This window comes from Osmia bicornis, chromosome 2 (genome assembly GCF_907164935.1).
Source record: "Osmia bicornis bicornis chromosome 2, iOsmBic2.1, whole genome shotgun sequence".
Lineage (NCBI taxonomy): Eukaryota > Metazoa > Arthropoda > Insecta > Hymenoptera > Megachilidae > Osmia > Osmia bicornis.
In genome coordinates this window covers 13,455,784-13,471,154 of record NC_060217.1, presented here as the reverse complement: position 1 = coordinate 13,471,154, position 15,371 = coordinate 13,455,784, and the positions used below count along the sequence as shown (strand labels likewise).

Genomic DNA, 15,371 nt, shown 5'->3' with positions numbered 1-15,371 from the left:
GTAAATAAAATACTTTACACTTATAAAAATCTTTGCTGAACTCACGTTTGAATCGTAGGTCTACTAGCAGTGGTGGATGCATCGACGTTAGGAGAATTCAGAAAATACGCCATCCCCTGGCAAACCTCGGCCGGGTGTCAGTTAGCCGGATTCCTAGGTGTGCTAAGCTCTGAGTTGAGCGTGTACACGTTAGCGGTGATCACGTTAGAGAGAAACTACGCCATAACTCATGCGATGCATTTGAACAAAAGACTGTCCCTAAAGCACGCTGGCTACATAATGACAGCGGGCTGGTGTTTCGCCGTGTCGATGGCCAGTTTGCCACTAGTCGGTATTTCGGATTATAGAAAATTCGCTATATGTTTGCCGTTCGAGACAACCGGTAACGCTGCGCTCGCATACGTGATCTTTTTAATGTTGATCAACGGCGTCGCGTTCTTAATACTGATGGGATGTTACTTGAAGATGTACTGCGCGATCAGAGGTTCCCAAGCGTGGAACTCGAACGATTCTAGGATAGCCAAGCGAATGGCGCTTTTGGTGTTCACAGACTTCCTCTGTTGGTCCCCGATAGCGTTCTTCTCTCTGACTGCCACCTTTGGATTGCAGTTGGTTTCTTTAGAACAGGCCAAGGTATTCGCGGTGTTCGTGTTACCGTTAAACTCCTGCTGCAATCCGTTTCTCTACGCCATACTGACGAAGCAGTTCAAAAAGGACTGCGTGTTGATATGCAAGGCGATCGAGGAGTCCCGAGTGACCCGTGGGATAGGCAGGTGTCGGCACAGCTCGAACTTTAGCAATAGACAGACACCTGTTAACACGAACAGTCTAGTAGATCGGTCCTCTCGCGATAATCAAATGCCTTGCGCTTGTAACTCGAGGCTACTCGAGACCAGTCAGTGTTCCGGTTACCGAAGATGGGGTACCAGGATACTGTGGCCTTGCGCCAAGGACACGAGGCCTCGCCACGCTCGTAGCGACCAGTACGCTTATCAGATCGCAGAGATCCAACAGAAGCAACACAAACGAGCCTCGTCGGTATCCTCCAGCGAGAACTTTTCCTCATCGAGATCGGACTCCTGGAGGCAGACGCATCATTGCGGTATTCCGTTGAGGTTGCTCGATCCAAAGAGGAGAGCCTCCTCCTGGTTGATCACTAGGAAACCATCGCAAGACTCGAATCTCAGCTCGTCGAGGAACGATTCGTCCGGGTCTGCTACCACAGCCAGCACCAGCACCTGGAGGATCTCAAGATCCAGCGCGTCTCTAGAGGTGACCGCGAGGAATACCCCGAGACCGGCAAGGTCGAAGCCGAGACTGACCCGACAGCTGGCCATCCAGGAACCTGAACCGCCAGGATCTCCTAGCAGACTGGCTGTCAGGTTACTAGCGACCATACCGTCCGCGGCTGAGACCAGTGATCAACAAGATGACGACAATGCGCCGCAGAACTAGGACGAGCTCGAGTATAAGGTATCTCTGTTCTCCTATGAGATTATAGTCAGTTCTAATGGACTAAATATGGGTCTAGTTTGCTCCTGAACGGTTTCAGTATTACAAGCGTCCTCTGAGAGGTGGAGCTGAGCGTGTGTGTTCTACAGAGCGATTATTCATTGAATGTTTGAGTTTTTATTATAGCCCAAACGAGGATTAACGCGTTGAAAGCCGTGGAGATCACTGGTGAATTTATTTTAATCCAATTATTAAGAATTGCTCTGTATTGTTAAGCGACCTTTTACTGCTAAGATAGGAGTCGAGGACATCGTAGAAGAAAGAAGAGAAGAATCAAAGGACGATTTAGCAAAATTTCTTCTTTCAACGTTTTATCAAGTTTCTTTCAAACCTGTTAAACGTTGAAAGAAGAAGATTGAAACAACTTGTATTCTCTTTGTACAATTATTACTTATGCAACTGTGTTGGTAGACGTGATCTACTTTTTATCAACCGTCCGTGTTTACGCGTGCACACTATTGTTGCATACAATAGTCATATTCGTTAGATACTGCCAACGTTTACAGACACACAGCCTTTGACGTGTTCACTGTCCGATTCAACTCTTTGAGGTAATTAATGAACGCGTTAATTATATAGCGTTAATTGAGTCTGAGGTTTATTTAATAGAAATTTCATCGCAGGAACTCGTCAATTTCTTTCGAGAGAATTTTACCTTAAGAAAATGTTGAATATTGTAAGTTTAATTCTGTGACAAGGAACTGGACGTTCTGTGCATAGTTTTTGATTAAAATTAGAAGGATAAAGTATTTATTAATGAATTAAAAGGACACACGGTATATTTTTTTTCCTTTTTTTTTGTAAGGATTTCTTGGCTCAATTCGAGGAAGTGTTTTATTGTAAGGATCAGTATTTAAGATGAGAATCCAACTGATTGTTAATAGATGTGTTTGCGTTGTTATAAGACTGACGGTTTGTACAATTTCTCCCCATGAATATCTGATGCCCATTTCTAGTTAAAGATTATTATGAAATCGTTATGGCGTATAGATGTTTATACAGAGTTTTTGATTAATGAAATTAGTGTCAGCTAGTATTGGTTTATTAGGCTGGTTTGTTGTTGAATGTGTTGTTCGTTCTTCGTGCAGTTGTTGATGCCCCTCCGAACAAGATTTCCAGATGTAATACTTGTTCTTATAAAATCAATTGTTTTCTGAAATTCTGGAAGCTGGTATATCGTTATTTGGTATCACTGGCTGAAGATAAAAATGAACAAGATTTACATCTGGATGTCTCGTATGTATGAACTGTTTGAATCTGAATTTTCGTTTGCTGCATCCATTTTAAGGAGAACATGTTTTGCGTGTGTGTCCGATCCGAGCTATTTAATAACGTTTTTCTAATAAAACAACGTATTACGAGAGAACGGTGTTAAAATTTTTCAAACATTCGAGAATCAATCCAGAATTTCTCCCAGCTATTGTGGAATTTCTTTTATTTTTGAAAAATGTCTCTGTCGCATTACAAGGAAGACCTTTCGCGCCACCGAGGTGACCAATCGTATAACAGTATTAATTAGGAATAATTTAAATATTTATCTAAAATAAATTCAACTTTGAATAAACCCTTGCTGTCGTCGCAAAAGTACACCTATACACTACCAGCTGAATTGTATATAACTCTAGAATTATTCTTACTTTCTTTTCATCTTTTTATATTGTAACATCAATTTTCGAATTTTATATGCATAAAATTTGAGTGTCTTTTATTGCTTGATAATTATTAAGAGAATTTTTACAATCTCATACCCTTAGCTGGTAGTATACATAAATTATAAGATAACATGTACCTTTTCTCAAACTGTGCATTCTCTCTCCCATTCTCACTCTTTTATTCCTACTTTCACTCTCTGTCTCTAATAGCAATTAGCGAATTGGATTCAGGTGGTCACTACGAGGTAATACAACATTAACAAGATATACATAATTTTAGAAACTGTCCCTTTATAAGTAAACGTAATTCGTAAATCATAGAACGTATTGCTCGAAGATCCTAAGGAGTAACAACAAATCTATTCGTGGTCTCTTTTTCAATTAAGACACTGTAACAAAACTGACACATTTTATTCTCATACAATTATCGTTTGATGTTCGCTTTATCTTACAAAACGTAGATGGATCATTTCCTTGTTTCAAAACGGACAAGTCATTTGATATTGCAACGACCGTGAATATTGATAAGGCATGAATCTCGTACTTGGACGGTATGATTCTTAATTTCCATTTTTCTTTTTCTTTTTTTATTGAATTCCTATTTCAATTAGATTTAACCAGGGTTGAACGGGGATTTATGGTTTACGCGAAGGGAGAAATATCGCGAGGAGGTTGATAAAATTCACCCTCAGCTTTATTTCGTGATAAGGGGACCTCCATAAAAACGTCACAAGGTTTATCGATTCACAGTTATCAATTTAAAAGAATGAAAGGCGTTTTTGGCAAATTTGGCATCCCCAATAAAAACTGGGGAATTAACGATAACTACGAGTCTGAGTCATAATTGACACGACTTCACCTCCTAAATTTTAAAAATCTTCAGAATGCAAATAACAATTGGTAATCGGTCAGTTTCGATGAGTTAATCATTTTTGTGAAGCATATTTCGGTAATTAGAGGATCGTGTTAATCCGGAAGACCTCGGTAGCTGTGATTTTATAAAATTTCCTTCGAATTCTTAAATGTAACAATGTGCTTTCAATTATCTACTAATTGAGCCTAAAGTATCAACTATCGTTTCGCTTATTTCCATAGTACGTTTATCGAACTTGGTCCATTAAACTTCAGATTCTTCCATTATTGCTCTTTTATGATACACCTATTCTCATAGTCAATATAATACATACTTTCTCGGGGAAAAGTCACCTAACACAGCTACATAATTCCCCAATTTTTAGTTCTCAATTCCATCTAGAAAAATGATTTAGTATCTTCAAGGATATTGAAAATTTGGCAAAAACTGATATCTATTAATTTTAATAGGATGATTTAAGGAGATGATTCAACTATTATAGGAGTAAACATGATAAATGCAATAGATGATTTAACTCTTGATAAAATCAATAAAAAGGATAGAAATGAAGAGATGGAAAATAGATCACCAATTATGATGGGACAGAGAATGCACAAGAGCAAAAATGATGAGGATGTTCATGGTGATGGGGTGGAGATATGGGGTTAATAAAGGGTGTTAGTAATTAAAAAGCTTTCTAAACAGCCTCTCCGGAGTGACGCGATCTGAAACGAACCTTTTCATAAAAAAATGAATCTCGAGGTTCGTTCAATCAAAGCCCTGAGATACTAAAGTGTGTCAGTTTATCAATCAGGAGAGGATCGAACGCTAACGATAAAAGTATCAAGTGGAAGAAAAAGAAGCCGGTGAAAGGAATGCGGAAAGAAATAATCGCAATGGTCAACGTAACGTCTGAACTCTACTCGTGGAACCAAGTGAGAAATACACAGCAAAGTAAACGCAAGTTAAAATAGCCATTGGCGTAACTAATTGTAAGATATTATTCTAGCTTGAACCAGGTTCCCTAGTTCAACTAAAAGTGTCAAGCTCGCTTCATCGTTTCATCCACGAAAAAAATAAACGTCGAAATTGTCTGTACAACGATCTTTACACATCCGTGTAACAAGGTCGATTAAAATTCCGTTAAAACTTATCACACTATCCCTTACACGTGGATATACATTTCAGAGAGTTCCAGCCTCACCGCATTTAAGCTGCTATGCATACATATACATATTCTAAAAAAAAAAAAAAAAAAGGGCAAAAGGAAGAAAAAATATTATGATAAGAAAGGGAAAAACCACTTCGTTCAATAAAGAAGCGGTAATAAGTTAATTTCTATAGTCTATTGAGAATCAATGATCACTTAAGGTCACTCCTCCCCCGCTTATTATTATTTTAATTATTTTAAGAAAAATAAAGAATCAGGCTACTCCTTATTGCACACAATGATTGATATTTTACACGCAAAGGAAAATAGTAATATTACTGAGTAACCCAGGAAGACTAACTATGGTGGCCTTAAAAGAATCATTGATTCGAGACAGACTATAAATCTAAAATGTGAAGTACAGCAACAGGCTTTAGAATACTATGTGATCGAAACGTTAAAAAAGAAAAGAAAAATAGGTGAACGATGCTACGGGGTCAAAAATGAAAAACGCGACTAATAAAAAAAAAATGCCTTGATTCGTGCGCGAACAATTTCGTGGAAGATCGTGAACAATTTTGATACTTTCTCGAGTACCGGGTAAGCACGTAACATTTTTTTTTTTTTTACTTTTTAATTCTTCTCGTTTGCCACTAATACAATCCCTCGAGGTCCTCTCACGAATATCTGTTCGTGAGATTCGTGGTTTCTCTTTTTCCATTAAATCTAATAATACTTATAGATTTATCTTAATATAAATTCGTCTAAAAAAGAGGATGACAAACCCTGAACAAGGCTAACAGTAGCCTCGATAGTTATTGCTTTTTCAATGGTATGCTATGTACAGTTCAGCAGTTGGACCTCAAAGGATTATTCTATGGGTAACAGGATTTTATTCAACATTTGTATAAAAACATTTTCACTTCGTTGAGATACGAGAGCACAAAATAGATGAAGCAATACCGAACGATAGAGTTGTTTGATAAATAAGATTAGAAAAAGAGAGCAACGTGTTTAATAAGAAAAGTGGTCGATGTGGCAAAACGGAAGAAGATCATTTGTGCTCAGCTTGTACAACGATGGAAGGCTAAAAGCGTCCGATAAAGAACCCATAAAACTTAGATAAATAGAGAGAAAGAAAATATATGCTAACGGCTACGATTAATCGAGGAAAGAACAGTGAAACGAAAAGGTTCGGCGCGTTAGAATTTCGTTATGCTTAAACGCAGGGATGGGCGAGTATCTTCGAACGAATATCGACGCTGGAATAATAAATCTAGATCTTTTTAAAAAACGTCGCACAATTAGTTAGACCGAGTCTCCTCTTAATCATGATTTACCGATGAAACCTTTATAGACACTTGTGAACTGTTTACTGGCCTTCAAAATCATTCTAAGAACGAGACAATGATGAGAAATAGGAATGAACCGAATAAATTGCTACTACCAGACTGTTGCATGTCAGATGGAACATAGACAACGATCTAATATATGTATAGTCTGTACAAAATCAATTGGTCGTTCAAGATCATTTCCTCTACCACGAACAAGTTCTTTGCTTACGTTCACTTAAGTATCATCTACCTTTTCTTTAAGACCTTGAACAATAAACGATCAATTGATTTTAAGCCGATTCTGTATTGAAAATAGAAAAGAAGAAATATAAAGAACCGTTTCTTTAGAGAGACACAGGATATAATTAAAGTTACAGCTCGTGAGAAAATTGTTAATCGACGACAGGAGCGTAACAGAAATTTGAGATTCTTTCGCTTCAGAGAGACATTGCAATAAGATTTAATCGAATCAATTTTTCAAGGCTCGAATAAAGAGGGCAGAGAGAGCTTCGATGTTATAGAAATTTGAAACGGTTAACAGGAAGAAGATCGCGAGTTCGTCGCCCACCCCTGAGCCAAAATATTATCGTTACTGAAGAATTTTCAGTATTGCGAGTTTTATAATCTAGTTACCTAAAGGTTGGACGTCGCTTGGTGGGTGTCTCTGTTGCAAACAGAACGGAAGATTTGGCAAAACGGAAGACACACCGGGGCACCAAAAACATCCTACGCGACAGTAGCATAGCGGAACGTTCATTTTAAAGACCTATTGCATTAGCGTCAGCCACGAGGTCTGTTCGCTTAATTAACAAGATCCTTAAGGCTTTCACAGATAGTACTATTAACAAATTTTGAGTTTAACTTGTGTCCAATATGTCTACCGAAATACATCTGATATTCTTCAGGATATTACTCTACTGGACACATTTTAAATCCAACTGCGCCCTGAGATTCTACTACTATACACTGTACAATTGGTTCTACATTGGCGTGACACAGTTGCATATTTCATTATTTAAAAAAATGCAACTGTGACATTTATATTACAAGAGGTAAAACTGTACACCAAACCAAGAGTCTATCAGAATCAACTAAAATGAACAACATACAAATAATTTAGCTCCTTTTGAATGGGTTTGGCACGGACAGATTAACGTTTATAATGCAGATGGTTAATAAAACAAATGATTAAACAGTCAATTCTGATAACAACTGGCTTTAACAAGAATGAAAACGCCAATGATGAACCTAACTCCGTAGACCTCGAGGCCAACCTATTACATTGAACGTTCCATCTTGCTAAACATGTCTCTCTATCATGTACGGTATACTCGAGTGCAACGTAGGCTTCTCTAGTTCACCTACACTTCCTTCGAACAAAGGGAAGCCTAAGTAACACGCGACCGTACATGTATATGCGTACACGTATTACACATACGTAGAAAACTCGACGAGTAACTGATTCAGTAATCAATTACGAGCCGGTTCTCGGAGGCAAATTGTTAAGTGCACGTCGCGGTTTAACCAACTAATCGTTAAGAGTTACAGCGTTTTAAGTAATGGTACAACGCGATGTACGATTTAATATCTGACTAGCGGGCATTCATCACGTGACCTTGGCCTTGTTCTTCCTAAACGCCGGGAACAATATCTTCCTGCGTCTTCGTTTCATCTCGTCGTTGTCGGTAGTAGAGTTGGAGTCGGTGGACAAAGTCTCCTCGTCTACCGACATAACCGGAGGCAGTTCCTTCAACGTTTTCTTCTGACTGCTCGTCATCGCTGTGCTTGTGCTGACCGTTGCGGTCCCGGTGGTGTTCATCGCCGTCGATGAAACGGCTTTTTGGTGTCCGGCTCGTTCCTGAATCGGCGAATCCAACGAGTTCTCCGAGTACGAGGTCTTCGACAGGAATGATGAGGTAGTCTTGTCCTCGATCGCGAGGAGCATGTTGATGTCCTGACTGTACGAACGCGCGATACTTGATTTATCTTTGCTAATCGGTTTCACAGGCTCCTCGGGACCCTCGCCAACGGTGAAGTGCACCACGCTGCTTTCCGGTGGTGTATCCTTGCCGGTTTCGCTGCTCGAAGAGTCCGGCGGTACCGACGACTCCTTCCACGTCAGGCTGTCCAGGGTGCCTGTAGATCAGGGTAAAGAATCAACATTTGGTACACGAGTTTCTTACTTTCTTTGCTTTTTTTTCCAGAGTCTTATGAATTCTTTATGGTTCATCGACATCTTAGCAGCACCGATGAAAGTTTAAGCGGTGGTAATCGCTTAGTCTTTTGTAATTCTTTTACGTGTCTGGTGACACTCGAATTAATTGGATAAATTCAGGGGTTAATGTTAAATTCCACTTCCATGCAAATTCAAAGACATGGACAAAGAAAAAGAAATTCAATGAACAATGTATTCATTATTTATATTACACGATTACAGGTACAGACTCCTTTCCGCTGTTCCCGAAGAAATTATTATATTTTCTTCGTTTTAAGTTCGTTTCCAGTTGTATAATAACTTTGCATGCAATTTTGATTCCATACTTTACCAGTTAAGAAAACCGTAGCTTGCACTTTTTATATTTAAATGCAAGATCCGTCGATAAAACTAACTTGTCGCGTTGTTCCATATTCGAAACGACAGAGTCAGATGAACAGAATAGACAAAGAAGAAAGTTCATTCTTTATTGCTTCAACTAGATAAAAGATGGTTTTCGTTACGTTTCTTCGATTGCTCTCCTCTCAACTTGATTATGTCAATGTAGCTTGTTGATCTCGCCAACGCAATCGCAAGATGAAATCATACCACTGGCGCATCTTGATTAAAGTAAATTACTTAAAAGTATACAAACAATTTTACATAGAAATTATACAACGTTACAAGTAATTAAGGTAACTTTGGCTTGCGACGAATACAAAGGATCGCGTGTTATATTTTAATATTGCAATCAAACAACATTTGTTATTTAAACAGTTTATGAATTAGCTTCCCGGTCGATAGTGTTAAGAAAAGGTATTTGCTTTTGAATATGAAATGTAAAACATTTATGTTAATTAAATGATGGCTATTCGATCAAATTACAAATTATTCTGAGCAAATTAGTCTCGTGTGAACAGAATGTATACATATATCACCGTCATATACTTCATATGCGTTTGGTATGCTCGAGTTTATTATAGGATAGAAATTAATGCGCTCAAGAATGCGCTGCTGTTACCTGAATGATGTACTCGGATATCAAATACACTCGCATCTAATTTTAATTGAATCTAATATTAAACATGACGCGCGTTGTGTCTGAAATCCCCTGAGAAATAGAAATCGCTTCTTGGCATCGTTTATTGCAAGATACCAGTCTCAGCAAAGCTAAAAATTCCGTTACTATTCGAGGCATTTATTGAACTACTATCGGGATCGATGATTTTCGATCGTTCAAGATCATATCCTCCACCGCAATCAATTCGTACAAGGAGATCCTTTGTCATTTTACTCGACACAATTTATTGTCTTGTCTTTCCTTTTTCTTTAATTCTTTATACAAGATATTTCTGTATGTATGAATGAATCTGAAATCATTTGGCAATCAGTCAGTTTGCTTCATGAGAGAACCGAATAATTCGTAACGCTTTTGCTTTGGTTTTCAACTGTCCTAAAGGGACAATTTATAATTATATATATCATGTATAATAATAATAATAATAATAATATAACAGGTGATCGATAATCGGCACTTATTGTTAAATAAAGTGATAATATTATTATCACACTTGGCACTTGATTATTCCCTATAATATATTGCTATTGATATTCGAAGGAACGAATTAGAAGGCTCCCTGGAAATTATTTAATCCAATCCAATTTTGGATTGACCTTGCCTTAATCATTAAATAATTATATAATTGCGCCCTCGTTCGTCCGTTCGATATGTCATGAAAATTTTCGTAGAAAAATATGTCATGTTCCTTTTCAAAACGTTGCTCTAGCTTTTTACACTATGTACGAATATATTATATAATTGCAAAAAATAATTGGAAAAAACGACGTTTTCATATAAAGTAATGAGTTAACAACAATTTGAAAGATTTATCATTGTTCTCTTCTTAAATTATCAACACGCTTTTCATAAAACGTGATAAATTTTCATTAGGGAAAGGGAATATTTTAAGTGAAATTCTTCCCTTTACCTGCACACGTCCTTTCAGTAGGACACTTTTTAATACTAATTCTATGTCATGTATCAGAGATAATATTATTTTCGCATTAATTTTCATGTCTATGATTGAGATAATTTTAAATTGCGAACACTGTGTTCATGTCACACATTACATTAACATATATACAATTTGCAATGGTTAAGCTGAGAATATTTCAGATAGATTTCTTTACACAAGAAGTTGACATTACGTGCAGGACGAGCAACACGCATCTAAGTTGTATTAAAAGGTTCATATAATGTGCCTTCCTTAATCTTTTTTGGAACCACTAACTACAGTTTCTTCCTTCCCTAGAATCAAATGATAACATAATATGAACAAATAAGACTATAGTTCGAACAATATTGAATGCTGCAGCACACAAATATTCAAAGAATTATTGTACCGTATCATGAAAAAACTACAATTATAAAATGAATACTGTCAGCGTTTAAAAAAAAATTAAACACACGTATCTGCTCAACAGATCTGTATAAAGTCAAAATTAGTTTTTAAAAAAAGCACAAAAGTGCATCTTGAAACAGGACAATTGAACGATAACAATTGCAGCACAACTTTACAGCAATATTTTGCACACGAGGCACAAAACAAGAACGGATTTTAGAAACAGCAAAAAAAAAATTTTTTTTAGTTAAACTCAATAACGTATAAAGAGATCTTAAAAAGTTAGGCAAATCAATGATTCACATTGTTTCTTTTCCAATTAAAAAAATTGCCAAAAATATTCACAATTTGTTAATAGGGACCAACTTTTTTTTTTTTAAATCTATAAATCTTATTGTAATGTGTGACATTTATAGTAATTATCCGCATCTTTCGGGATGCTCAGCATCCTTCATATTCTCAGTCATATTTTTCTCAAAATATTTAGGACATAAGATTTAAATCGATGATATATAAAAATTATCTTTTTTATAAAAAAAGAATTATAAGGCACTGCCTTGATTTTTTTTTCTTCGTCAGTAAAACATAATTTCGGAAGTTTTTACGCCAAACAGCTTATCCACAAATCCATTACAAACATGTTTAAGCAATTGTTAGGTTCATTGAAAGCACATTAAAAAGTTTTCGTAGGAAGTTCAATATTCATACGGAAATACGCACGATACCCTATGTTTCACGAACATCTACATTAAAGAGAAAATTATTATTTTTTTTTTTTTCAGAAAACCCAAATTGCTACTGCTAGGAAAATAAACGAGTTAGTGAATTATTAATCTCATCGTCCACGTGAAAGAGGACGATATATAGGTGTAAGTATACAATACTACATACAAACTGAGCATTGTTATTTATCAATCTAAATATTCGTGGAAGTCCGTTTCCAGCTTACCTGCGGCACCACACGTGGAAGGCGAGTACATTGAGCTTGATTCGTCTTCTAAGTCATCTTGGCTGCTGAGTCGACCTGTAAATATCAATTGCCAATGATTATTTATTTTCTTATACGTTCAATGATATTCCAAGATAAGGAAGAACTGAAAATTTTAATATTTTCCAACATGGAAGGTTTAAATACCTCTAAGTCCAAGACCTCGCCCATTCGGTGCCCCCCGGTAGAGAACAGTTTCTAAATAACTTAGACCATTATTGTTGACTATATTAAAACCGCATAGGAGTTCGATTTGTTTCCAACGGTATACTCTTTCTTGCAGTTCCGCTGTTACTTCATTTAACGCGGTTCTTGCTTCGACTATACTTTTGTCGACCTCGTCGATAGATTTTCCATGGGTCGAAACAAATGCTCCTACTAAGCTCGATCGTTTCTTTCGTAATTTTTCACACTGAAAAACATTTACGTAAGTGGTACATGATTTATGTGACAATCACATTAAAAGTAATAGCGTTAATATCTCACTGCTTCGCGTGCTTGTTGTAATTGTTTTTCCGCTGCTATTTTTTTCTTCGTATACCCTTTATTCTCAATTTCATGAGTTAACTGTAACCAATGTTGTAATCCTGGAGGAGGGGACCAACATCTGTCTTCAAGTTCGCCCTCTGCACGTTGTAATTCATTTTTCAACATCTGTGAGATAAGAATGAATTAGACTTCAAAGAAACCGAAAGATTTGATAATTAAATCCATGTACTATTTACTTCTATTTCAGCTTTTAATTGAGAAACTTCGAGATCCGAATATGATACGTGTAATCCCATTGTTTCGTCTTGTAAACGTTTCTCTAAATTTTGTTTCTCTGTAGCGGCACTTTCTTGTTCCATCCGTGCCCTCTCGAGTTCTTTCTATACAGTAAAAATATAATATCAATAAAGTCATAACATATTACTAAGGCGCACTTAATAAAGTACACATACTTGCAAGTCTTCAAGTGCCAATTCTGCTTTGTGTAAGCTCTCCATATCTTTCATCATTCTATGAAGATGTTTTTGTGAATTTTTCTTTTGCTGATACGCATACCAGCATCCAATAAGTGCTCCAAATAATAATGTTATTAATATCAATCTTTAACACTATGCCCAGTATCTATAATACAGTGTTGTTTAAGACAAGTATTGTAATGCAAAAAACATTTTTCTATGTATGCTTACCTTTGGTGGTCCAAAAAGAACTACATCCATAGCTTTTAATGCAATTTTTTGTTTATGGATGGGATCTTTAATCCCTAATACATTGCTTAGGTAGTGCATGTTGTTCACAGCCAATCTATGAATATATAAGAAGCATTTACTAAATAAAAAGTGATAGAATCTACAATATAATAGTATACTTTGTACAACATTTACCTTGGAAGTGTAGCACCAGTTACACGGTGTTGTATAAAAGTAGGAACATATTGAGGAAGCTCCACATTAGTAGACACCATTCAGATGTTTGTTCTATAGTCCAATTATGAACCTAAGAAGAAATATACTAACATAGTAAGGTTCAAATATTAAAACCTGAACCCTTAAAAAAGAAATAGTTCTGATGTTCCTGATAGTACCTCTGACCTTAACAGGCCTCCCAAAGTTCTCTAACACTGATGTGCATATCATCATTATGATGAAAGGCCCTCTGTCTTCTTTCATACCCAGCTTCATATTGTAATTCTTCCCTTAAAAACTACAAAGAATAAATTACATTTTTGTATAATCAAGAATGATAAATTAATTAGAATACACTTACATCATCCGATTCTGATAGGTCTACATTTCCATTGGCATCGTCGTCTAGTTGGCTGTGGAGTGATTTGATAGCTTCTAAACCTAGTCGATCATGAGAAGCCATTGTGAGACAAGCTAGGTCATCATTACAAGTATCGGAACCTGTAATAAATTAAACAGCCTACGTTTGATTGTATGTGTTTATGATTACATTTAATCTGTTATGCACGTGTCCTTATCCGTTAAATACATATGACAAGCCTTCTATCCAATTATATTAATGCTAAAGTGACAATACAATAAACATAAATTTGTTAATACATAAACAAAGTAAGTTAAATTTTCAACAGATTTCTAGATGATTCTAAATGAATTTTTATCATAAACACATTTGTATTCTCTTTGCAAGACATGGCAACAGAATACATTGAGTCTTCTTCTAAAAATATACTGACAATAATTACATATTATCTAAATGTTATACTATGAATCATAAATACACGTATTACTTATAGATTTTTACACACACATACATATATATACAGGATGAAAACAAAAAATTAATCGAATACATTTAATGATGCGTTAAGGAATGATACAATGAAGACGATGCTAGCAATGATACACGCTGAATGGTATTATACACAGCTGAAACTGAGAAGTAACGATGAGACATTTACCAGCTTCATGGGCCACAGCCTGTGCCAGTCCATCTGTGAGCGTAGCAGAGAATGCTGAATTTTTGGAATGTGAGCTTCCAGAGGAGCCAGACTGATAGTTCGGGCTTGAGTCGAGGGCACCGCCGCTAGCATCTACCGTGTTGCAACACCAATACAAGAAGTGTAGCCCGAACAGTACAATCACATCAGTAATCACGGATGCTCGCATTTTAAGGTTAGCTACACCTTGTCACTGACACCTCGCGCCACCCTTGCGCAGTTGCTACAAGTGAAGTAAAACCAAATACTCTTGGCCCGTTGTCACCTTTGACGTAGAGCCGCAATAGTGAATACAGTCAAGGTTACAGTTATCAAAACCGGGGTGGTAATGCAATTTGACGAGTGCATAACACGAGTGAACCAATTATGAGATATTACAGTAGGCCCATGAACGAGTTGCACAGCATCGTTATTGGTTCCATCAAGGCGTCGGTCAACGTCCGAGATCTCTTTTTTAAGGCGAATCGATTGATTTATTAATTAAGTACACTGCTCGGTCCGAGTTGAGTTTTTCTATCAAGGCCAACCGTCCACGAACAACGTTGCGAAAAATAATTAATTTAGATCGGAAACAACGGTGCACCTTTTTACGCGCAAAAAATAGAAAATTCAATTGGTCCTGTCCACGATTATACGCGAGATGTTATTGGCTCGACGTTGCACTTGCCATGGTAGCGCATTGCCAGCGCCAATGCAGCGCGAAAATCATTTCTAAAATGTTTACTGGGCAGCTTGATACTTCCACGAGATGAGTATTCGAAATACTCGGGAGATTCTCAAAAACACACCGACTAATCATCACGGAGCCCTTTTTAGATTATATTAATCATTTTACAA

The 15,371-nt window shown here is 36.8% G+C and overlaps 2 protein-coding genes and 1 long non-coding RNA gene across 5 annotated transcripts in view; 2 read left to right on the top strand and 1 right to left on the bottom strand.

Annotated features, from left to right (window-relative positions):
* LOC114877151 (lutropin-choriogonadotropic hormone receptor) overlaps positions 1-7,887 on the top strand; it is a 23,464-nt gene extending 15,577 nt beyond the window's left edge. For all 3 annotated transcript variants that reach the window (XM_029189369.2, XM_029189368.2, XM_029189370.2), the window contains one exon: positions 59-7,887. In XM_029189369.2, the coding sequence (XP_029045202.1) occupies positions 59-1,455 (1,397 nt within the window). In that variant the 3' untranslated portion in view covers positions 1,456-7,887. The remainder of the gene's footprint in view (positions 1-58) is intronic.
* Positions 2,931-15,371, bottom strand: LOC114877155 (stromal interaction molecule homolog). The gene is given in 13 exon segments (XM_046290061.1): positions 2,931-8,637; positions 12,047-12,121; positions 12,233-12,497; positions 12,572-12,739; positions 12,811-12,954; positions 13,027-13,174; positions 13,241-13,375; positions 13,456-13,531; positions 13,534-13,567; positions 13,656-13,669; positions 13,672-13,774; positions 13,838-13,977; positions 14,496-15,371. Coding segments are annotated over 13 exon segments (2,040 nt in total). The 5' UTR covers positions 14,704-15,371; the 3' UTR covers positions 2,931-8,107.
* Positions 8,325-10,265, top strand: LOC114877159. Its single transcript, XR_003789510.2, has 3 exons — positions 8,325-8,417; positions 8,509-8,649; positions 8,706-10,265. It is a non-coding gene; the product is annotated as an uncharacterized LOC114877159 (long non-coding RNA).